Genomic DNA, 25,487 nt, shown 5'->3' on the forward strand with positions numbered 1-25,487 from the left:
AAAGGAAATTCTTGAGGGAAACCTGTTTCAGTCTTCCAGAGATTTGAGACTGAGACGGAGGTTCACCTTCCAGCAGGACAATGACCCTAAGCATACTGCTAAAGCAACACTCGAGTGGTTTAAGGGGAAACATTTAAATGTCTTGGAATGGCCTAGTCAAAGCCCAGACCTCAATCCAATTGAGAATCTGTGGTATGACTTAAAGATTGCTGTACACCAGCGGAACCCATCCAACTTGAAGGAGCTGGAGCAGTTTTGCCTTGAAGAATGGGCAAAAATCCCAGTGGCTAGATGTGCCAAGCTTATAGAGACATACCCCAAGAGACTTGCAGCTGTAATTGCTGCAAAAGGTGGCTCTACAAAGTATTGACTTTGGGGGGGGTGAATAGTTATGCACGCTCAAGTTTTCTGTTTTTTGGTCTTATGTCTTGTTTGTTTCACAAGAAAAAATATTTTGCATCTTCAAAGTGGTAGGCATGTTGTGTAAATCAAATGATACAAACCATTTTAATTCCAGGTTGTAAGTTAACAAAATAGGAAAAATGCCAAGGGGGGTGAATACTTTCGCAAGCCACTGTACTATATAGGTGGTGTGTTTGCCAGATAGGAAAGCTATGTGACATACTGTACATTCAAATATTACACTCCTCACACATGTTGGACATGGGGCATAGGGGACAAGGGACAGGTGGAGGTTTAATCGTTTTTCATCCTCATGCTTAGGAATTGCTAGAATTTATGAGGTAGCTTTTACCAAGTGTATTATTACATGTATGTAGGCAATTTTGCTAATATACAGTATGTTTATATTCGAACACAACATTTATTCTTAATGGGTTTTAATTTGACCTCCGTTACGTAGCCGTGATCTTTGTGAATATTTTATTAGTATAAAGTTGGTAATTAAAAATGAATCATTTTCTAATGTTATGCGTGTACCCCAAGGGTCTAGTTTTAACCACTGTTTCTCTCGACTCCACTAAACAAGTCTTGTGTTAGCGCTCCTCTGTGTCCCATACAGACTTACGATCACAATGGCTATCGAACTGTGGCTAGTCTGATGGGTTTTTCACAATGCTTTTCCCATGTATTATACTGGAGTGTACACCTGATGGGATGGTGGAGCAGGAATCTATTAACGGTGGGAAGTTCTAGAACAGTGCTCTTGGGTGTGCTTAGTGTGCATTAAGATGTGGTCGCTCTCGCTCTCTCCTATTGACAAATACACAGGTTAGGTTTGGGTGTGTTTTTCTTTATCCTAACAGGGCCTTTAATATTTAAAGACATTAACAGAGAGATTACAGAGAGAGTCACCATCCATGTTTAGAATATACAGTATGGATTCCTTATGAACAAACATGATATGTGTCACGAACGTCGTATGAAGGAGTGGACCAAAGCGCAGCGTTAGTTGCGAACATACTTGCTTTATTTAATTAAAGCATACACACGAAATAACAAAACAATAAACGACTCGTGAAGTCCTCAGTGACAATGACCGAACACGGAACAAAAACCCACAAACACAAAGTGAAACACAGACAGTTAAATATGGCTCCCAATCAGAGACAACCAGCACACAGCTGACACTCGTTGCCTCTGATTGGGAGTCACTCAGTCAAACATAGAAATAAACAACCTTGAACACCCAACATAGAAACAGAAAACATAGAATGAACACACCCTGGCTCAACATAATGAGTCCCAGAGCCAGGGTGTGACAGTACCCCCCCCTAAAGGCGCGGACTGCGACCGCGCCTAAATACGAGCAAAACAGGGGAGGGCTGGGTGGGCATTCCTCCTCGGCGGCTCCGGCTCCGGGCTTGCCCACCACCCTCCAACAAACCCCCCATAGCGCCCCTGGTCCGGTCTGGCCCCGCTGGCTGGAGCTGGACTGGGACGTAGCAGGAGCGGTAGGCTTCAGCTCCTTAGTGGAGCAGTAGAGCGGTACCTGAATTGGCACCGATGACCCAGGCACGGGTTGTGCCGGACTGACGACTCGCACCCCTGGCTTGGTGCGAAGTGGCAGGAACGGGCCGGGCCGGGCTGGCGACGCGCACCGTAGACTTGGTGCGAAGTGGCAGGAACAGGCCGGACCAGGCTGGCGACGCGCACCGTAGACTTGGTGCGTGGAGCAGGGACAGGCCGGGCCGGGCTGGCGACGCACCCCGTAGGCTTGGTGCGTGGAGCAGGGACAGGCCGGGCTGGGCTGACGACGCACACCGTAGACTTGGTGCGTGGAGCAGGGACAGGCCGGGCCGGGCTGGCGACGCACCCCGTAGGCTTGGTGCGTGGAGCAGGGACAGGCCGGGCTGGGCTGACGACGCACACCGTAGGCTTGGTGCGTGGAGCAGGGACAGGCCGGACAGGGCTGGCGACGCACACCGTAGGCTTGGTGCGTGGAGCAGGAACAGGCCGGGCAGGGCTGGCGACGCACACCGTAGGCTTGGTGCGTGGAGCAGGAACAGGCCGGGCTGGGCTGGCGACGCACACCGTAGGTTTGGTGCGTGGAGCAGGGACAGGCTGGGCAGGGCTGGCGACGCACACCGTAGGCTTGGTGCGTGGAGCAGGGACAGGCCGGACAGGGCTGGCGACGCACACCGTAGGCTTGGTGCGTGGAGCAGGAACAGGCCGGGCAGGGCTGGCGACGCACACCGTAGGCTTGGTGCGTGGAGCAGGAACAGGCCGGGCTGGGCTGGCGACGCACACCGTAGGCTTGGTGCGTGGAGCAGGAACAGGCCGGGCTGGGCTGGCGACGCACACCGTAGGTTTGGTGCGTGGAGCAGGGACAGGCCGGGCAGGGCTGGCGACGCACACCGTAGGCTTGGTGCGTGGAGCAGGGACAGGCCGGACAGGGCTGGCGACGCACACCGTAGGCTTGGTGCGTGGAGCAGGGACAGGCCGGGCAGGGCTGGCGACGCACACCGTAGGCTTGGTGCGTGGAGCAGGAACAGGCCGGACCGTACTGGGAACACACACCACTGGCCTTAAACGGGGATCAGGAACGGGCCGGACCGGACTGGCAATACACCTCAGTACCTCTCGCCGTGCCTCTACAACTTCCTTCCCTCCTCTCGCCAATGGCTCCCGTAACCCGGTGGCCTTCTCTCCTCGTCTCCCATTTCGCCCTGTGGCAGCCTCCTGCTGCCCAGTCGCCCATGCCGTGTGCCCCCCTAAAAAAATTATTGGGGGGTGCCTCTCGTCCGTCCGACGATGGCACTGCTGACGCCGCTGCTCCTCTCTCGCCAGGGCCTTAATCCTACCCCAAGGTCCCTTGCCCCCGAGCATGTCCTCCCAGGACCACGATTTGCCCACCTGGGCCATCGCCAGCCTCTCCATCTCCTTTCCTGGCGCTTCCTCCCATGTCCAGTCTGCCTGCTCCTGGACACGCTGCTTGGTCCTTTTATGGTGGGTTTTTCTGTCACGAACGTCGTATGAAGGAGTGGACCAACGCGCAGCGTTAGTTGCGAACATACTTGCTTTATTTAATTAAAGCATACACACGAAATAACAAAACAATAAACGACTCGTGAAGTCCTCAGTGACAATGACCGAACATGGAACAAAAACCCACAAACACAAAGTGAAAGTCACTCAGTCAAACATAGAAATAAACAACCTTGAACACCCAACATAGAAACAGAAAACATAGAATGAACACACCCTGGCTCAACATAATGAGTCCCAGAGCCAGGGTGTGACAATATGGCTATATGGCGACTATATACTAATTTCAACATCACATTATGCCGCAGGCAGAGACAGTGCCTTCGGAAAGTATTCAGACCACTTGACTTTTTCCACATTTTGTTACGTTACAGCCTTATTCTAAAATTGATGAAATTGTTTTTTCCCCTCATCAATCTACACACAATACCCGATAATGACAAAGCAAAAACAGGTTTTTAGAAATGTTTGCTAATTTATACAAATAACAAAAACGGAAATATCACATTCACATACGTATTAAAACCCTTTACTCAGTACTTTGTTGAAGCACCTTTGGCAGCGATTACAGCATCGAGTCTTCTTGAGTATGATGCTACAAGCTTGGCACACCTGTATTTGGGGAGTTTCGCCCATTATTTTCTGCAGATCCTCTCAAGCTCTGTCAGGTTGGATGGGGAGCGTTGCTGCACAGCTATTTTCAGGTCTCTCCAGAGATGTTCGATCGGGTTCAAGTCCGGGCTCTGGCTGGGCCACTCAAGGACATTCAGAGACTTGTCCCGAAGCCACTCCTGCGTTGTCTTGGCTGTGTGCTTAGGGTCATTGTCCTGTTGGAAGGTGAACCTTTGACCCAGTCTGAGGTCCTGAGCGCTCTGGAGCAGGTTTTCATCAAGGATCTCCGTTCATCTTTCCCTCATTCCAGACTAGTCTCCCAGTCCCTGCCGCTGAAAAACATCCCCACAGCATGATGCTGCCACCACCATGCTTCACCGTAGGGATGGTGCCAGGTTTCCTCCAGACGTGATGCTTGGCATTCATAATGGCCAAATAGTTCAATCTTGGTTTCATCAGACCAGAGAATGTTGTTTCTCATGGTCTGAGAGTGTTTAGGTGCCTTTTGGCAAACTCCAAGGGGGCTGTCATGTGCCTTTTACTGAGGAGTGGCTTCCGTCTGGTCACTCTACCATAAAGGCCTGATTGGTGGAGTGCTGCAGAGATGGTTGTCCTTCTGGAAGGTTCTCCCATCTCCACAGAGGGACTCTAGAGCTCTGTCAGAGTGACCATCGGGTTCTTGATTTCTTTCCTGACCAAGGCCCTTCTCCCCCGATTGCTCAGTTTGGCCGGGCGGCCAGCTCTAGGAAGAGTCTGGGTGGTTCCAAACTTCTTCCATTTAAGAATGATGGAGGCCAATGTGTTCTTTGGGACCTTCAATGCTGCAGAAATGTTTTGCTACCCTTCCCCAGATCTGTGCCTCGACACAATCCTGTCTCGGAGCTCTACGGACAATTGCTTCAACCTCATTGCTTGTTTTTTTCTCTGACATGCACTGTCAACTGTGGGACCTTTATATAGACAGGTGTGTACCTTTCCAAATCATGTCCAATCAATTGAATTTCCCACAGTTGGACTCCAATCAATTTTTTGTAACAATCCATTTTAGAATAAGGCTGTAATGTAACAAAATGTGAAAAAAGTCAAGGGGTCTGAATACTTTCCTAAGGCTCTGTATCATACACAGTCCATGAGCTAATAAATTAAGTTTCAGGTTATTACCCCACATGCATCATCTACAGGCTGACAGGTAATATCTGGAAGGAAAGGTTTTATTGACAGTTATTCCAACTGGAAGGAAGGATACGCACCAGTGTCTGGTTTTATTGCCTCTTTCTAGGCTATATCCAAATGGCACCCTATTCCCTGCATCAGGGTTCCCTAATAGGCGTCCCGCATACCAAATTCAACCCGCAGGTGATTTTATTGGGCCCACCAATTTTTCAGAGCAAAAATAAATCAAATAAAAAATAATGATAATTTATATAATTTTTGTTGTTGGGCAGAAAAGACTGTAAAATCACCAGGAAATCACCTCAAAGTGATTTTAATTTAGGAAATCTGTTCCCACGTATTCCCACACATAAATAGAGATGCATATGTGATCCTATTCAAATGTAATCAAGGTTTGAAATGTCAAATACTATATCTGTTTGGGATTCTTGAGGTCAGTTTGCAGTGTACAAATTATTTATAACTATGTTCCGGCCCCCTCGACCATCCACTCAATAAAAAATCGGGCCACGGATTAATGTAATTGGGGACCCATGCCCCACATAGTGCACTACTTTTGACCAGAGCCAAATGGGAATAGGGTGCTATATAGGGAATAGGGTGCCATTTGGGATGCAGTCCTAAAGAAGGGCCATATTAATTATTCCTGTTATGCCCATGGCACCTGCACCATCTGAAGATTAAGGTTTCGCTTTGTTGTTGCTTTGTTGCATTTTAAAGACTTCAAAACATTAGCAAATGCTAGTGACTGTTGCTAGTGTGTAGGTCAGTTGGTGTGTGTTTGTGTGTGTGTGCATACGTGTGTATGTGTGTGCGTGCGTGTGCGTGTGTGTGTGTTACTAATGGGAAGTTCGGCTCTTTTTACTGACTCTGATCTTTTCAACTCGTTCAGTCAAAAGATTGAATCTTTCGACTCATTTCGTTAATTTGAGTCAGTAATGCCCAGAGCATGCAAGACCCTCTACCGGCGAACGATGAACTGAAAACTCGAAACAGTGATGATTCTACACGCCTCTCGTTCACGTCATTCAACATGTTCAATCCGACCTGCTTCACCGAGCAGCGCAGAGCTGTTGAGCAGAGCTGTTGTGAAGGAAGTTGTCAAGGAAGTGAGTTGGTGTTTATACAGGACCTCCCGCCCCCACCTACCGTCAACCAATCATGTCAATGCGGAGCTATACGGAGCTATACGGAGCCCTCCGCATTGTTACAACATTTGAGAGGCGCACTGTGATGTGGTACAGAGCTTGATTTGGCCTCTGCATGCCTCAAGAGGCTCCGCAATTGCGTCACACCCTCCATACAAAGCATAAATTGGCTTTTAATCCTGCTGTAGAACTCATTGCAGCCAGCAGGTCAAACGAACGACTCAAATTAACGAGTCACTCCGAAAAACGAATCATGAGCATTGAGTCAGTAAAAAAAAATATTTAAAAAAGAACAAATCGTTCGCGAACTGAAGATCACTAGTTCGTGTGTCTGCTTGTGATCGTGTGGGTCTCTGCAGGTGTGTGTATTTTCTCTGATTGTGTTTTCTCTGATTAGTGTGTAACGGCAGCGCAGTCAGATTTTACTCTGGTTTGAGACGTCAGCAGTAGGATATCTCTGGATTATTTGTATGCTAATGACGGGTCCATGACGAGTTGAGTACTAATGAGTTAGAGAGGGAGGCTTCAGACAGGGGGTCTCAATGTACTGTTTAGAATTAGAATAATAGAATACACAAGGTGCAATTTTGAAATTTGGTTGTGCATCAGCAGTCACTCAATTGGCTGATGTAAAAAAAAAAAATGGATTGGTAAATTAGTCTAGTGGCCAGCTATCTAAACTTGTAGTAAGCATGGTCTAATTACCGACCGGCCTGGGGCCCATTGATCATCAGTTATCATATTAAAAACTGCAAACATTTGCCTCCACCCCGTGGAAAAATGAGTAGAATTGCATGAAATTAGTTATACAATTGCAAAATCTTCTCTCCACACCATGGCATAATCTGTAGAATTGCAGTAAACTTGCTTTAAAACGGCAAAATATTCTGTATGACCCATGGCAAAATGGGCAGAATTCCAAGAAATTAACTTTAAAATATGGATGGATATGGATAGGGGTATGGATGTGGGTACGCATACCCAAGAGCCACTGCGGCCCCTCATGATGACTTACGTCAAAGTTGCCCATCCCTGAAATACACAAACAAACATGATGTAAATAATGACTTTCACGCATTGATGATTGACAGAAATGAATAAAATGTAGAATATTGCAAATGATTAGAGTACAATTTACATCCCTGGCCAAATTGCTAGGCTATTTTCTTGCCAGCAGAGATACATTTAAATGGAGCTTTGGGAAGGAAATTGTGATTTTCCTTCTCCATTGTCTGTGTAGTGCAGTCAATCACAATGTGACATGTGAACGGACGGCATGATTGTGGCAGGCAGACTGATCTGTTCTCATGTTCATTCAGCAGTTAGCTCATACTGTGTGTGCGTGTGTGTGCATGTGTGTGTATGTGTGTGTATGTGTGTGTGCATGCGCACATACATGCATGTCTGTATGGAGAGAGCTCAGGAGCAGGCAATGTCCCTGGGTGCGTACACACACAAGGCTGACACATGCTCAGAGCATGGCTGGTCAGCACTCAAAGGAACCAGAGGCAGACAGAGAGGCAGATGTGTGATGCATGTAGAGAGCTGTAGAGTGAGGGAGGTAGCATCCTGCCATCCTGCCCAGTGGTCCAGGAGTTCAGGTGTTAATGGGAATTGATGCGTCAAATTACCCAGCCCCTGAGCCCCTCTGCTGGGGAGAGAAGAAGGAGAGGAGGGGGAGAGGTCCCTGGAGAGGGAGAGAGGGAAGGGAGGAGGTGGGGGGAGGTCTGATAAAACTGAATGATTTGGATGGTGGGAGGAGAGGAGAGAGGTGCCAGGAATCATAATTCTATCCTCTGCCATTCTGCCGTCTCTAACACCCCTCATCTCTTCCCCTCGCTCCCTCTCTCTCTCTCTCTCTCTCTCTCTCTCTCTCTCGCTCTCTCTCTCTCGCTCTCTCTCCCCTCTCTTCTTTCCCTCTTTCTCTCCCCTCTCCCCATCTCTCTCCACCCCCCTCTCCCTCTCTCTCTCTGTCTCCAGCTGCAGTGCAGAGATTGCAGCGGCGGAGGCCCCCGTCAGGCTGTCAGGTGACCAGGACGACAGCACTGACATCACCGCTCCCCCGCCGGACTGTCACTCCTCTGCTGTTTCCATGACAACCACGACGGCCTGCGGAGCGGAGTCTTGCGATGAGCCTGTAGCAGAAAGAGAGGAACTAGCTGCAGAATGTGTAAGGAGAATCTCTCGCTCTCTCTCTCCCTCCCCCTCTACCTCTCCCTCTCTCTCTCTCTCTCTCTCTCTCTCTCTCTCTCTCTCTCTCTCTCTCTCTCTCTCTCTCTCTCTCTCTCTCTCTCTCTCTCACTCACTCCATATGCTGGGGATAGTGGTGGGCTGTAGCACACACACAGACAGGGGCATGTGAGAATGGTTAGGGAAGAACAGAACAGAATAGAGGGATTGCGTATCTAGGCAGGCAGGCGGACTACATACACACACACACACACACAGCCAGGCAGGCAGAGGTATGTGATGAGCCCCTGACAACTGCAGGCATGCAGGCATGCAGCTACTGCCTCAGTCTCAGCGTCTTCCTCCCAGCTCAGCTCTGCATCTGCCTGGGAACAGGACTCCGCAGAGAGAGAGGATTGAAGAGCAGGTTCATGGTGGTAACTAACTGGGCTTCTTCATCTAATCTTTGTGCTGTGCTGCTCTGCTGGCTCGGCTGTCTGTCTGGTCCTCTCTGTGTGAAACGCAGCTACCCAGCCGCTAGCCGTCCGTCAGTAGCTGTCGGTGCATTGTGTTAATTTGTGCTATAATCCGAGCAACACGTCTTAGCCTCTGCTGGGGTTGAGGTTACAGCAGCATCATCGACAGCCAGGGTCGTTGGGTTTATGGCCGTCATGTATTTTGTATGAGGAAGGATGCTATAGGTGAGAACGAATGCTAACGTTGTATATTCCAACCTTGCTTTTTGCTCATAGTCATTGTTGCTGTTGCATGCACTGGTTTATTAAATGCATGGAGAATGGCTGTGCATGTTTCCAGTAATGGCCAACTGCAATTCATTAGTACCCGCATTGAACTGCGTCATTAATTGTTCTGTGCGATACTAGAGCCTTAGCTACATGTCTTATTTCCCATCCTCGTCTTGTTGGATATGAAAACTTACCCCAATGCCCTTCAGTTTTATCCACAGTCATGTTGTTTATCATGTAACGGTCTGCAGCTATCTGTTGTTTATCAAGCTGATGCTAGGAACCACAGAATCTAGACATTAGCAGTTTGGGGGCCGATCAATGATGACCTGCAATCAATGAGCTGCTATCACTCAATGCTGTCAATCCCCTAATGATGCTGAATGTGCGTCTGTAGAGAGTTGAGGGGTAAGGGGTGAAGGTTCAGGGGTTACGAGTCAGTCTGATGACCTTTCACCCGATCCATAGTTCCATAATGAGGCCCACCATGATGTATGCAGGAATAATTTGACAGACACCAACGCAATCCACCCAATCCATCCTTGAACAGCACCTAGCATTGGTGCCATTGTGTCAAGCTGTTATGCGTTGTTGGGAAATTCCATTGTTTATCTAAAAAGGATAGACTCTTCCTGTTGTCTCTGCTATTTGGGATATTTTCTGCAATCTCAAAGGCTTCCCTTGCATTCCTATTCCCTAGAATTCCCATTCCATTCCATTCCAAGGCTTCCCAAGTCATTCTGTGAAGGAAACAGATACAGATATGTGCCCTTAGTCAGTCTGTCTGTCTGTCTGTCTGTCTGTCTGTCTGTCTGTCTGTCTGTCTGTCTGTCTGTCGGTATGTCTATCTCAGTACATTCAACAATGAGAGCCTCTCAGAGTCAAGAGTGTCATGTTTAAAGTACAGTCTGTGTCTCAGGATATTAAACACAATTTCATTAGTCAAACCTACCAGGTTCAGAATGGATTAATATCTGTTGCAATTCAGCCCATGATGGCACCATTAACACGGGTAGTCTATGCTACAGAGAATGCTCTCTCAGGCCCCTGAGTGTATGATACAGTGAACCCACTTCCTATAGCCTCTCACATGACGCTTACATCTCTCTTTATTTCTCTCTCTCTCTCTCTCTCTCTCTCTCTCTCTCTCTCTCTCTCTCTCTCTCTCTCTCTCTCTCTCTCTCTCTCTCTCTCTGTCAACCTCTCTCTATCAACACTGACCATGCCTCTTTCAGCCAATAGCAGATGACATGTACAGTTGATTGACAGGTGTGTCTCTCCAATCAGCATTACTCTGGCCTGGGCTGCAGGCGCTCCAGCTCAGACGCAGCCTATGAGCCGGCCGAGTCGGTGAGGGCCCAGCGCGAGTGCCGCCTCCGGCCCCACTACAGCGACCCCATGCCAGCCGATGCCACCAAGCGCAAACATCTGGAGATGAAGATCGCTGCAGCTGCACGCCTCCACAGCCAGCGTCGGGACAGGGACAGTGGTGAGGGGAGCTACATATCAAAGATCCCTATTCAGCCCATATCAAGCATCCCTGTTCAGCCCATATCAAACATCCCTGTCTAGCCCATATCAAACGTCCCTGTCTAGCCCATATCAAGCATCCCTGTTCAGCCCATATCAAGCATCCCTGTCTAGCCCATATCAAGCATCCCTGTCTAGCCCATATCAAGCATCCCTGTTCAGCCCATATCAAGCATCCCTGTTCAGCCTATATCAAACATCCCTGTTCAGCCCATATCAAACATCCCCGTTCAGCCCATATCAAGCATCCCTGTTCAGCCCATATCAAGCATCCCTGTTCAGCCCATATCAAACATCCCTGTCCAACCCATATCAAATCAACAGTCTAACTTAATCATAATCACACATTATCCTCAGGAATAGTATTTCCTAACACAAGTCTCTCTTCGTGTGTTAATTCCCCTTGACCAATCCTGACAACGCACCATTCCACAAAACTACCCACACGAGTCATCACACTCATCCTTCTCATCCTACTTACCGTTTGGGCAGTCTTCCCAGCGGCCTTGTCTGGCATGGAGCCCATGTTGTGCAGTCTAACAATGAGCCAGGTTAAGAAACCAACACCCACATGAACCCAACCTCAGTTCTACTGCCACAAACGTTATTATTCTTGAATGTGACCTCACTTACTCTCTCTAAAGTGCTGTCCTCATCTTTACATTATGGACCTCAACACTGCAGTGTGACTGTCTCTTTGCTATTGAAACATTCTGAATCACTTATTTAGAGCCTCAGCCCCCTCTCTGTTTTCCTCAGATTGTGTTCAGGGCAGCCAGCTGAATCACTGTAAAGGAGCTAGCTATCAAGTAGGATTTTAAATGGCAATCTTCAGAGGCCCTTACACTAACATACCCTGCAATTTTAAGATTGGGTCTGTTTTGAAGAGTAGGAGCCTATTAGTATTGTCTCTTCAGGATAGGGCTGCTGTGTCGAGTTATATAACAACATATTGTAGTTTTCTCAGAATGTTTGTGACCTTTCACTCCTCAATTCCCTTATTGATAACAGGGTAACACCCTGCACCCTCAACACAAAACTATCTGGCATGTTAGGGCATGTAAGTCTATATGCTATATGACAGGTTTTGGCATAAGGTCAAAACTGGCTCACAAGTGATTTTTTATTTTACCCCTATATACAGTACCAGTCAAAAGTTTGGACACACCTACTCATTCCAGGTTTTTATTTTATTTTACTATTTTCTACATTGTAGAATAATAGTGAAGACATCAAAACTATGCAATAACACATATGGAATCATGTAGTAACCAAAAAAGTGTTAAACAAATCAAAATATATTTTATATTTGAGATTCTTCAAAGTAGCCACCCTTTGCCTTGATGACAGCTTTGCACACTCTTGGCATTCACTCAACTAGCTTCATGAGGTAGTCACCTGGAATGCATTTCAATTAACAGGTGTGCCTTGTTAAAGGTTAATTTGTGGAATTTCTTTCCTTCATAATGCGTTTGAGCCAATCAGTTGTGTTGTGACAAGGTAGGGGTGTTATACAGAAGATAGCCCTATTTGGTAAAAGACCAAGTCCATATTATGGCAAGAACAGCTCAAATAAGCAAAGAGAAACGACAGTCCATCATTACTTTAAGACATGAAGGTCAGTCAATCCGGAACATTTCAAGAACTTTGAAAGTTTCTTCAGGTGCAGTCGCAAAAACCATCAAGCGCTATGATGAAACTGGGTCTCATGAGGACCGCCACAGGAATGGAAGACCCAGAGTTACCTCTGCAGCAGAGGAAATTGCAGCCCAAATAAATGCTTCACAGAGTTCAAGTAACAGACACATCTCAACATCAACTGTTCAGAGGAGACTGCGTGAATCAGGCCTTCATGGTCGAATTGCTGCAAAGAAAACACTACGAAAGGACACCAATAAGAAGAAGAGACTTGCTTGGGCCAAGAAACACGTGCAATGGACATTAGACCAGTGGAAATATGTCCTTTGGTTTGGTCCAAATTTGAGATTTATGGTTCCAACCAACGTGTCTTTGTGAGACGCAGAGTAGGTGAACGGATGATCTCCGCATGTGTGGTTCCCACCATGAAGCATGGAGGAGGAGGTGTGATGGTGTGGGGGTGCTTTGCTGGTGACACTGTCTGTGATTTATTTAGAATTCAAGGCACACTTAACCAGCATGGCTACCACAGCATTCTGCAGCGATACGCCATCCCATCTGGTTTGCGCTTAGTGGGACTATCATTTGTTTTTCAACAGGACAATGAACCAACACACCTCCAGGCTGAGAAAGGGCTATTTGACCAAGAAGGAGAGTGATGGAGTGCTGCATCAGATGATCTGGCCTCCACAATCACCCGACCTCAACCCAATTGAGATGGTCTGGGATGAGTTGGACCGCAGAGTGAAGGAAAAGCAGCCAACAAGTGCTCAGCATATCTGGGAACTCCTTCAAGACTGTTGGAAAAGCATTCCAGGTGAAGCTGGTTGAGAGAATGCCAAGAGTGTGCAAAGCTGTCATCAAGGCAAAGGGTGGCTATTTGAAGAATCTCAAATATAACATATATTTCGATTTGTTGAACACTTTTTTGGTTACTACATGATTCCATATGTGTTATTTCATAGTTTTGATATCTTCACTATTATTCTACAATGTAAAAATAAAGAAAAACCCTGGAATGAGTATGTGTGTCCAAACTATTGACTGGTACTGTTTATTTTAGGAAATGTGTTTCTAAGTATTCCCACAAATAAAAAAATATGTGTGATTGTGTCTCAATGTAATCAAGGTATGAAATGATAGTTATCTTCAAATTCAATCTCTTTTTGGGCTTACTTGTATTCAATTTGCAGTGTACAAATTATTATAATTACTGTATGTTCCGACAAAAATCGGGCTGCGGCTGAATCTAGTTGCCTACCCCTGCCATATGGTAATGTTGACCTTATACTATTGACATTATTGCCAGAACAGGGGTCAAACCTTAGAGGTGAGGGGATGGTGTGGGGGTAAGATAGTTTTTTACATATCTGACCATGTTATCCATTTATATAATTTTGCGTTACAACAATGCGGGATTGATTGGAGACAGGGAGGTCTCTTGTACACCTGTTAACAATGACGTGTGACTTGAATCTAGCCCATAGGCATATTGTGTGTTTATAAACATTGGTTGGTCTAACCTGTGTGTGTGTGTGTCCCATAGCACCTGCCTCGGTGCGGGTGCGCTCTGAGCCCCGCGGTGAGGAGCGTCTTGGGGTTCTGGGCGTGACAAGTGCTGGGCATAACCGCTGGAGCACTGTGAGCAGCCTCAGTGCCGACAGCGGTGTGGTGGGCCTGTGTGATGACCGCGACGATGACGATGAACCCCGGAGAGTACATCGCAGTGGAGGGGCAGAGGTAGAACGGGTGGACAGTGGGATTGGACCCTGCCTGGCCCGCGGCTGGAAGAGACCCTCTAACTCCCTCCGGGCCTGGGAGGCCCAAAGACCCTGCCCAGACTGTGGCCAGAGAGACGGGCATGGGGTGGCCCGGACGGACGGGGAGGGTACCAGTATGTGTGAGCGCTGCTCCAAGTTGAGGACGGAGAGGAAGGAAGCCATCTTGGAGTTCCTGAACACTGAGTCAAGCTACGGGGAGGACCTGAGGATCATCAAGGAGGAGTTCTACTGTCCCATGCAGAGTGCCGGGCTGCTGACCTCAGAACAGCTGACTGTGGTGTTCAGCAACGTTCAGGAGCTCATAGACGTCAATGAACGCTTCACTGAACATCTGCAGGACAGCATCGATCAGGCCTTCGACCAGGTGAGGTGACACTTTTGAACCTAGACCACCAGTCAGCTCAACAAATGTTTAAAATTATCATGCCAATCTCATAGGCAGCAAATCGTTACATCCATGGCTCTGAATTTGAGTTGTGGTTACACAGTGATCAATGTAATCATTGTCATTGTTGTTGTTCCCTTTCAGGGAGATGAGGACCTCCTAACAGTGTGCATTGGAGAGATTTTCCTGGAGTTTGTCAACATGCTGCCAGCCTTCCAGACGTACTGCCTGCAGCAGTCCATCTCTGTCAACATGCTCAACACCTTGGAGAAGGAGAAGGAACTGCTCAGGTAAAGACTGTGTAAAAGTGCACTTCAAAGACAAATAAGGGAACTTTGGTTTTTATTTTTCCTAATTCATGATTGAGATCAAGATAACATTTACACCAAATGTATTGTATAGAACCTTTCCACTGACCAGAATTCTCTGCGCTCTTGCCCTCTTCTGTCCTCCGAGGACTGGAACAATAACTTCGAACCCTAAGTTCCCGCTACGCTGTGTGGAACTTAGTGGAAGAGACGGAAAGTTATCATTAATTCATAACTAGTCCTATTTTGAGAACGGTGCTGAAGTCAATACTTTTTTTAGATCCAGCCAACTACATCACATCTCACCCATAATGACTCAGCCTGCCTTGTCTTCCCACTGGGCACAGACATCAGTTCAACGTCTAGCTTTGATTTACATATGGTTGAATTGTCAACTAACGTGAATTCAACATGAAATCAACAAAAAATGTCACCATGTCATTGGATTTAGATTTAAAAAATATGAACTTCCCTTACATTGATGACTTTCTTTTAAATCACATTGAATTGTTTTGTTGAAATGACGTGGAAACAACGTTGATTCAACCAGTTTTTGCCCAGTGGGTTGTGATTCCCACTTCTCTCAAATTTAGAATTAGGTCTGAGACTCTCTGGCCTACCATTGCAATTAAACAGTATGGTAATATCATTCTCTGTCTCTTTATTTCTCTTTCTCTTTCTCTCTCTCTCGCTCCCTCTCTTTCTCTCTCTTTCGCTTTCTCTCTCACTCTTTCTCCCTCTCCCTCCCTCTCTCTCTCTCTCTCTCTCTCTCTCTCTCTCTCTCTCTCTCTCTCTTTCTCTCGCTCTCTCTTTCTCTCTCTCTCCCTCTCTCTCGCTCCTCGCCTCCCAGGATCTTCCTGGATGTCTCCCAGAATGACAATACAGCCCTGCGGCGTATGAACCTGCGGTCCTTCCTCATGGCCCCCCTCCAGAGGGTCACCAAGTACCCCCTCCTGCTGAGCCGCATCAGCAAGGCCACCACAGAGTGCCACCCGGACCACGCCCGGCTCCGAGAGGCCAAGAGCCGTGTAGAGTCACACCTGGAGCACATCAACATGAAGACCAAGCAGGAAGGAACCCTTACCTGGTCGCTGCGTTCCTTCCGCCGTGACAGCCGCAAGAACCGCGAGGTCATCAACATTGAGATGCGAGAGATGTCCATGAAGACGGTGGGCTGGGCCAGGGAAAACACACGCTTCGTCATGGAGGGGCCCCTGCAGCTCTCCCAGCCCGCAGACGGACAGTGGGTGAAGAAGGGCAGTAAAGGCCTCAAGTTCCAGAACGTCCAGAGCCTGCTGATGGTTCGTACGCAGCGGCCTGGGGAGGGGCTGTCTCCGACGGACGGCGGGGCTATGGTGGAGCAGCAGGAGCACGGTGTGTGGGATGGTGTGATGGTGCTCATCAAAGACAAGAGCAGCGGCAAGTTCACTGTGCTCAGAGAGCCCATCCGCCTAGCCAACTGTGTGGTGTCGGCCGATCCTGACTGTGAGGACACCTTTGAGGTGCTGGATATACGGAAGGAGGCCTTTGTTTTCAGGGCATCTGACAAATCCCGCACGCAGCAGTGGTTCCGGCAGATCAAGAGGTATACCCGTGACCTGGGACCATGGAGGAAGAGGCGTAACGCGCTCCCCAATATCATGATAAACACAAACCAGGGCAGGTCCTGAGACTGAACCCTGAGGAACACTGTTTTACTCTTTGGCTGGATACCAGTGTAAATAGACGTACTACTCCTGCAAAAAGAACTGACCATGCTTCTGGATGGTGGACCAATTGTTTCTGAAGTTTTAGTGTGGGGCTTGTCTGAGACTTGTGAGGTTCCATGTTATGATGAGGATAGCACTTTTTTCTAAGAAAAACTACAAGTGCACCATATTGTAACGAAACGTATGAAGATATACACTGGACAAAAATATAAACGCAACATGCAACAATTTCAAAGATTTTACTGAGTTACAGTTCATATAAGGAAATCAGTCAACTGAAATGAATTAATTAGGCCCTAATCTATGGATTTCACATGACTGGGAATACAGATATGCATCTGTTGGTCACCGATACCTTTAAAAAAAAGGAAGGGGCGTGGATCAGAAAACCAGTATCTGATGTGACCACTATTTGCATCATGCAGCGCGACACATCTCCTTCGTTTAGAGTTGATCAGGCTGTTGATTGTGGCCTGTGGAATGTTATCCCACTCCTCTTCAATGGCTGTGTGAAGTTCATCAAAAAGAAAGGAGGACCAAGACACTCTTCATATAATTAATTAAAATGCCTTTATTTTTATGGCATGTTCAATGGAAACAAAGTTTAAAAACTCAGATGCGAAGTTGCTGGATATTGGCGGGAACTGGAACACACTGTCGTACATGTCGATCCAGAGCATCCCAAACATGCTCAATGGGTGACATGTCTGGTGAGTATGCAGGCCATGGAAGAACTGGTACATATTCAGCTGAATTGTGTACGGATCCTTGCGACATGGGGCCATGCATTATCATGCTGAAACATGAGGTGATGGCGGCGGATGAATGGCACGACAATGGGCCTCAGGATCTCGTCACGGTATGTCTGTGCATTCAAATTGCCATCGATAAAATGCAATTGTGTTCGTTGTCCGTAGCTGATGCCTGTCCATACCATAACCCCACCGTCACCATGGGGCACTCTGTTCACAACGTTGACATCAGCAAACCGCTCTCCCACACGTCTGCCATCTGCCATCTGCCATCTGGCCAGCACAGTTGAAACCTGGATTCATCTGTGAAGAGCACACTTCTCCAGCGTGCCAGTGGCCATCGAAGGTAAGCGTTTTCCCACTGAAGTCAGTTACGACACCGAACTGCAGTCAGGTCAAGACCCTGGTGAGGACAAGCACGCAGATGAGCTTCCCTGAGACAGTTTCTGACAGTTTGTGCAGAAATTATTCGGTTATGCAGACCCACAGTTTCATCAGCTGTCCGGGTGGCTGGTCTCTGACGATCCCACATGGTGAAGAAGCCGGATGTGGAGGTCCTGATCTGACATGTGGTTTGCGGTTGTGATACTGCCAAATTCTCTAAAATGATGTTGGAGGTGGCTTATGGTAGAGAAATGAACATTCAATTCTCTGGCAACAGCTCTGGTGGACATTCCTGCAGTCAGCATGCCAATTGCATGCTCCCTCAAAACGTGAGACATCTGTTGCTTTGTGTTGTGTCACAAAACTGCACATTTTAGAGTGGACTTTTATTGTCCCCAGCACAAGGTGCACCTGTGTAATGATCATACTGTTTAATCAGCTTCTTGATATGCCACACGTGTCAGGTGGATGGATTATCTTGGCAAAGGAGAAATGCTCACTAACAGGGATGTAAACAAATTTGTGCAAAAATTTGAGAGAAATAAGGTTTTTGTGCGTATGGAAAATATCTGGAATCTTTTATTTGAGCTCATGAAACATTGGACCAACACTTTACATGTTGCGTTTATATTTTTGTTCAGTGTAGTTCTTAGCTTCTGTCAAAAAAACGATCAGCCACTTGGATGACCAAAAAAGAGACTTGGTTGGTTGGGAACACTGCCGGCCTTGATTGTCAAAACGGTTTGCTCTTGAAGAAAGATAAGTGTTTTCATATACTGACTAACAAGGTGTCTGTGTTGAAAAGCATGGTTGAAGTTGATGATTGAAAAACAATTAAAAGGATTACTCTGTAGTGTTCATGAAAATGCACAAATGAGTGAAAAACTATGTTAAGTTATACAATGGAGACGTGGACTACAGCTCAGTAAAAAAAAGACAGGAACTTTAGTTTTCATTTACCTGACCAAGGTAAGTCAAAGCACTGGGCTCCTCCCTTTTATTTTTTGCCCTCTGTGTCAGTAGAACTGTCCACTGCCAGGAGAGAAGAGCAGCTATACGGCATCCATATAAGAAAGTCACTCAGTTGTCAGACAAAACTCCCTAATACCCCATGAGACTTCCTACTATGGATGCCAGGCAGACAGTGTCTGTCAGACACATTGGGTGGACATACTTATATCACTGGGCTGGGTTCAAGTCACAAAGCAGCAATAATTTGTGCAATTTTTGCTATTTATTTTTGTTTCTTCTGGTCAGACTTTGTAATTGTGGTAAATCGAGAGCTTATTATCCCACCTATGAGTGACAGTGATGTTATAGACACAAATGCGCTACAGAGGTTAAGACCCTAGAATAATGTGCACTTGAACTTCAATTCTAGGCCTGGTTTTGCCCGTACCAGTATTTTCAACTGCTTATTCAAACTCTCAAAGCCTTTACCTGATACTGAATGTGGTAGTAGAGCATGGCCAAAGTGGAGGTGGAAAGGCCTCAAACACTGGTTGGTCAACCTGGACCATGAGTTAAGTAGCTAAAGCGAACAGTAGCTCCACTCAAATGTCCCCACAGTGCGCTGTTCCACGACAAGCAGATGGGGAAATTATGAGCTTTTGTGCCTTGGGTATTTATTTCACTCTAAATTAACAAAAAGTATTTGTTCTGTTGTCAGTCACAGTAATGTTAATAAAATGTTGAGTATCTGGAAATGGTCACAGAGTCAGACTGCCCTCTGCCCCTAGGTAGCAGAAGTTACATATAGCCTGGTTATACCAGTCTGAACACTGCATTTACCAATCTGGATGCCAGAATAGACCTTACAGGCAATACTTATCACTCCATCTGGCTACTAGTGTTACTACATTATTACATCATAGTTTACCTGAGCCCTTATCTCAAGTGTGACTTCCCTACTTCTAACATGTGTTTTTGTGTCGGATGTTTTTGAATCTGATGGTTCTTCTTTCTGTTTGATGCACTTTATAATTAAGACTACAAACTAGATCCAGAGAATGGTGTGACTGTCACTCTCCAACAACGCTACAATGGCTTGCGAAAGTATTCACCCCCCTTGGCATTTTTTATATTTTGTTGCCTTACAACCTGGAATTAAAATTGATTTTGGGGGGGTTTGTATCATTTCATTTACACAAGATGCCTACCACTTTGAAGGATGCAAAATATATTTTTTTGTGAAACAAACAAGAAATAAGACAAAAAACCAGAACTTGAGCGTGCATAACTATTCACTCCCCCGAAGTCAATACTTTATAGAGCCAGCTTTTGCAGCAATTACAGCTGCAAGTCTCTTGTGGTATGTCTCTATAAGCTTGGCACATCTAGCCAATGGGATTTTTGCCCATTCTTCAAGGCAAAACTGTTCCAGTTCCTTCAAGTTGGATGGGTTCCGCTGGTGTACAGCAATCTTTAAGTCATACCACAGATTCTTAATTGGATTGAGGTCTGGGCTTTGACTAAACCATTCCAAGACATTTAAATGTTTCCCTTAAACCACTCAAGTGTTGCTTTAGCAGTATGCTTAGGGTCATTGTCCTGTTGGAAGGTGAACCTCCGTCCCAGTCTCAAATCTCTGGAAGACTGAAACAGGTTTCCCTCAAGAATTTCCCTGTATTTAGCACCATCCATTATTCCTTCAATTCTGACCAGTTTCCCAGTCCCTGCTGATGAAAAACACCCCCACAGCATGATGCTGCCACCACCATGCTTCACTGTGGGGATGGTGTTCTCGGGGTGATGAGAGGTGTTGGGTTTGCGCCAGACATAGCGTTTTCCTTGATGGCCAAAAAGCTCAATTTTAGTCTCATTTGACCAGAGTACCTTCTTCCATATGTTTGGGGAGTCTCCCACATGGCTTTTGGCGAACACCAAACGTGTTTGCTTATTTTTTTCTTTAAGCAATGGCTTTTTTCTGGCCACTCTTCCGTAAAGCCCAGCTCTGTGGAGTGTACGGCTTAAAGTGTTCCTATGGACAGATACTCCAATCTCCGCTGTGGAGCTTTGCAGCTCCTTCAGGGTTATCTTTGGTCTCTTTGTTGCCTCTGATTAATGCCCTCCTTGCCTGGTCTGTGAGTTTTGGTGGGCGGCCCTCTCTTGGCAGGCTTGTTGTGGTGCCATATTCTTTCAATTTTTTAATAATAGATTTAATGGTGCTCTGTGGAATGTTCAAAGTTTCTGATATTTTTTTATAACCCAACCCTGATCTGTACTTCTCCACAACTTTGTCCCTGACCTTTTTGGAGAGCTCCTTGATCTTCATGGTGCCCCTTGCTTAGTGGTGTTGCAGACTCTTGGGCCTTTCAGAACAGGTGTATATATACTGAGATCATGTGACAGATCATGTGACACTTAGATTGCACACAGGTGGACTTTATTTAACTAATTATGTGATTTCTGAAGGTAATTGGTTGCACCAGATCTTATTTAGGGGCTTCATAGCAAAGGGGGTGTATACATATGCACGCACCACTTTTCCGTAATGTATTTTTTTGCATTTTTTGAAACTAATAATTTTTTGCATTTCACTTCAGCAATTTGGACTATTTTGTGTATGTCCATTACATGAAATCCAAATAAAAATCCATTTAAATTACAGGTTGTAATGCAACAAAATAGGAAAAACGCCAAGGGGGATGAATACTTTTGCAAGGCATTGTATCTGCAGTTCATGAATTCAAAAGCTTTATTCTGTCTGTTGTATTGTTTATTTAAAGAACTCTTTATGTTAGGGAAACGTATAAGACCCCAGCTGACTACATACAGCAGGTCAAGGCAATACTTATCAACCAAATCTAACCTATGTATACTGTTCAGTCTGATTAGGTTTAGTCCAGGAGTAGCACAGGTCAATGAGGTAGTTAATCTACTTTGGGGCAGAGAATGGTGTACAGAGTAGACTACTGCCTATCTCGTACTGTTCATCACCTTCCAATGGCGTTACCACTGTTACAATCATAGAATTAGAATCTCATTATATTTCTAGAACCCCAATCTATTACTATGGTTAGAATTCTTTCAGCTTCCATCTTGTTTCACTAAATTATTACTACCGTACAGTATATGAGAAGACTGATGCTGTGTAACAGTTTGAAAATACCCTTTTCAATATCCTAGACCTGCTGAACTGTCAAATGTTTTTCCTCTGTATTTTAAAGACCTAATGTAATATTTCCTTTATGTAAGATATTGTGAATTATATTAAAAAATGACATGTGAAATACATATGTCATTGTACATAACCCATTTCCACTTATTGCTATCCATTGGCATCCACTGTGTCTTGAGGTAAGTGATATTCTGAAATACTGAACAAGGTGTTCTCTTATGCAAATGAGGCTTGGTTCATTCAGAAAAGGTACATGGCAATTGCAATTACAGTGGCTTGCAAAATTATTCACCCCCCTTGATATTTTTCCTATTTTGTTGACTTACAACCTGGAATTAAAATGGTTTGTATCATTTGATTTACACAACATGCCTACCACTTTGAAGATGCAAAATATATTATTGTGAAACAAACAAGAAATAAGACAAAAAAACAGAACTTGAGCGTGCATAACTATTCACCCCCCCCAAAGTCAATACTTTGTAGAGGCACCTTTTGCAGCAATCACAGCTGCAAGTCTCTTGGGGTATGTCTCTATAAGCTTGGCACATCTAGCCACTGGGATTTTTACCCATTCTTCAAGGCAAAACTGCTCCAGCTCCTTCAAGTTGGATGGGTTCCACTGGTGTACAGCAATCTTTAAGTCATACCACAGATTCTCAATTGGATTGAGGTCTGGGCTTTGACTAGGTCATTCCAAGACATTTAAATGTTTCCCCTTAAACCACTCGAGTGTTGCTTTAGCAGTATGCTTAGGGTCATTGTCCTGCTGGAAGGTGAACCTCTGTCCCAGTCTCAAATCTCTGGAAGACTGAAACAGGTTTCCCTCAAGAATTTCCCTGTATTTAGCGCCATCCATTATTCCTTCAATTCTGACCAGTTTCCCAGTCCCTGCTGATGAAAAACACCCCCACAGCATGATACTGCCACCACCATGCTTCACTGTGGGGATGGTGTTCTCAGGGTAATGAGAGGTGTTGGGTTTGCGCCAGACATAGTGTTTTCCTTGATGGCCAAAAAGCTCAATTTTAGTCTCATCTGACCAGAGTACCTTCTTCCATATGTTTGGGGAGTCTCCCACATGCGTTTGGCGAACACCAAACGTGTTTGCTTATTTTTTTCTTTAAGCAATGGCTTTTTTCTGGCCACTCTTCCGTAAAGCCCAGCTCTGTGGAGTGTACGGCTTAAAGTGTTCCTATGGACAGATACTCCAATCTCCGCGGTGGAGCTTTGCAGCTCCTTCAGGGTTATCTTTGGTCTCTTTGTTGCCTCTCTGATTAATGCCCTCCTTGCCTGATCCGTGAGTTTTGGTGGGCAGCCCTCTCTTGGCAGGTTTGTGGTGCCATATTCTTTCTATTTTTTAATAATGGATTTAATGGTGCTCCGTGGGATGTTCAAAGTTTCAGATATTTTTTTATAACCCAACCCTGATCTGTACTTCTCCACAACTTTGTCCCTGACCTGTTTGGAGAGCTCCTTGGTCTTCAAGGTGCTGCTTCCTTGGTGGTGCCCCTTGCCTAGTGGTGTTGCAGACTCTGAGGCCTTTCAGAACAGGTGTATATATACTGAGATCATGTGACACGTAGATTGCACACAGGTGGACATTATTTAACTAATTATGTGACTTCTGAAGGTAATTGGTTGCACCAGATCTTATTTAGGGGCTTCATACAAAGTGGGTGAATACATATGCACGCACCACTTTTCCGTTATTTACAGTGAGGGAAAAAAGTATTTGATCCCCTGCTGATTTTGTACGTTTGCCCACTGACGAAGAAATTATCAGTCTATCATTTTAATGGTAGGTTTATTTGAACAGTGAGAGACAGAATAACAACAAAAAAATCCAGAAAAACACATGTAAAAAATGTTATAAATTGATTTGCATTTTAATGAGGGAAATAAGTATTTGACCCCCTCTCAATCAGAAAGATTTCTGGCTCCCAGGGGTCTTTTATACAGGTAACGAGCTGAGATTAGGAGCACACTCTTAAAGGGAGTGCTCCTAATCTCAGTTTGTTACCTGTATAAAAGACACCTGTCCACAGAAGCAATCAATCAATCAGATTCCAAACTCTCCACCATGTCCAAGACCAAAGAGCTCTCCAGGGATGTCAGGGACAAGATTGTAGACCTACACAAGGCTGGAATGGGCTACAAGACCATTGCAAAGCAGCTTGGTGAGAAGGTGACAACAGTTGTTGCGATTATTCGCAAATGGAAGAACAACAAAAGAACTGTCAATCTCCCTCGGCCTGGGGCTCCATGCAAGATCTCACCTCATGGAGTTGAAATGATCATGAGAACAGTGAGGAATCAGCCCAGAACTACACAGGAGGATCTTGTCAATGATCTCAAGGCAGCTGGGACCATAGTCACCAAGAAAACAATAGGTAACACACTACGCCGTGAAGGACTGAAATCCTGCAGCGCCCGCAAGGTTCCCCTGCTCAAGAAAGCACATATACAGGGCCGTCTGAAGTTTGCCAATGAACATCTGAATGATTCAGAGGAGAACTGGGTGAAAGTGTTGTGGTCAGATGAGACCAAAATCGAGCTCTTTGGCATCAACTTAACTCGCCATGTTTGGAGGAGGAGGAATGCTGCCTATGACCCCAAGAACACCATCCCCACCGTCAAACATGGAGGTGGAAACATTATGATTTGGGGGTGTTTTTCTGCTAAGGGGACAGGACAACTTCACCGCATTTAAGGGACGATGGACGGGGCCATGTACCGTCAATTCTTGGATGAGAACCTCCTTCCCTCAGCCAGGGCATTGAAAATGGGTCGTGGATGGGTATTCCAGCATGACAATGACCCAAAACACACGGCCAAGGCAACAAAGGAGTGGCTCAAGAAGAAGCACATTAAGGTCCTGGAGTGGCCTAGCCAGTCTCCAGACCTTAATCCCATAGAAAATCTGTGGAGGGAGCTGAAGGTTCGAGTTGCCAAACGTCAGCCTCGAAACCTTAATGACTTGGAGAAGATCTGCAAAGAGGAGTGGAACAAAATCCCTCCTGAGATGTGTGCAAACCTGGTGGCCAACTACAAGAAACGTCTGACCTCTGTGATTGACAACAAGGGATTTGCCACCAAGTACTAAGTCATGTTTTGCAGAGGGGTCAAATACTTATTTCCCTCATTAAAATGCAAATCAATTTATAACATTTTTGACATGCGTTTTTCTGAATTTTTTTGTTTGTTATTCTGTCTCTCACAGTTCAAATAAACCTACCATTAAAATCATAGATTGATCATGTCTTTGTCAGTGGGCAAACGTACAAAATCAGCAGGGGATCAAATACTTTTTTCCCTCACTGTATTTTTTAGAATTTTTTGAAACAAGTAATTTTTTTCATTTCACTTCACCAATTTGGACTATTTTGTGTATGTCCATTACATGAGATCCAAATAAAAATCAATTTAAATTACAGGTTGTAATGCAACAAAATAGGAAAAACACCAAGGGGGATGAATACTTTTGCAAGGCACTGTAGCATGTTGTTTGGACAGAAGTCTCCCTTTTCAGTGAAAAGTGCTTCTTGGACATCAACTAGGACAAAAAATAATAATAATACATAG

At 45.7% G+C, this 25,487-nt stretch overlaps 1 protein-coding gene across 1 annotated transcript in view; it reads left to right on the top strand.

Annotated features, from left to right (window-relative positions):
• The window catches only part of LOC121537013, a 66,533-nt gene extending 49,617 nt beyond the window's left edge, over nucleotides 1–16,916 (top strand). The window contains exons 4-8 of the mRNA XM_041844743.2: nucleotides 8,361–8,550; nucleotides 10,583–10,784; nucleotides 14,010–14,608; nucleotides 14,774–14,919; nucleotides 15,788–16,916. Coding sequence (XP_041700677.1) covers nucleotides 8,361–8,550; nucleotides 10,583–10,784; nucleotides 14,010–14,608; nucleotides 14,774–14,919; nucleotides 15,788–16,607 — 1,957 coding nt within the window. The 3' untranslated portion in view covers nucleotides 16,608–16,916. The remainder of the gene's footprint in view (nucleotides 1–8,360; nucleotides 8,551–10,582; nucleotides 10,785–14,009; nucleotides 14,609–14,773; nucleotides 14,920–15,787) is intronic.
• Nucleotides 16,917–25,487: the final 8,571 nt, after the last annotated feature.

This window comes from Coregonus clupeaformis, chromosome 23 (genome assembly GCF_020615455.1).
Source record: "Coregonus clupeaformis isolate EN_2021a chromosome 23, ASM2061545v1, whole genome shotgun sequence".
NCBI classification, from domain to species: Eukaryota; Metazoa; Chordata; class Actinopteri; order Salmoniformes; family Salmonidae; genus Coregonus; species Coregonus clupeaformis.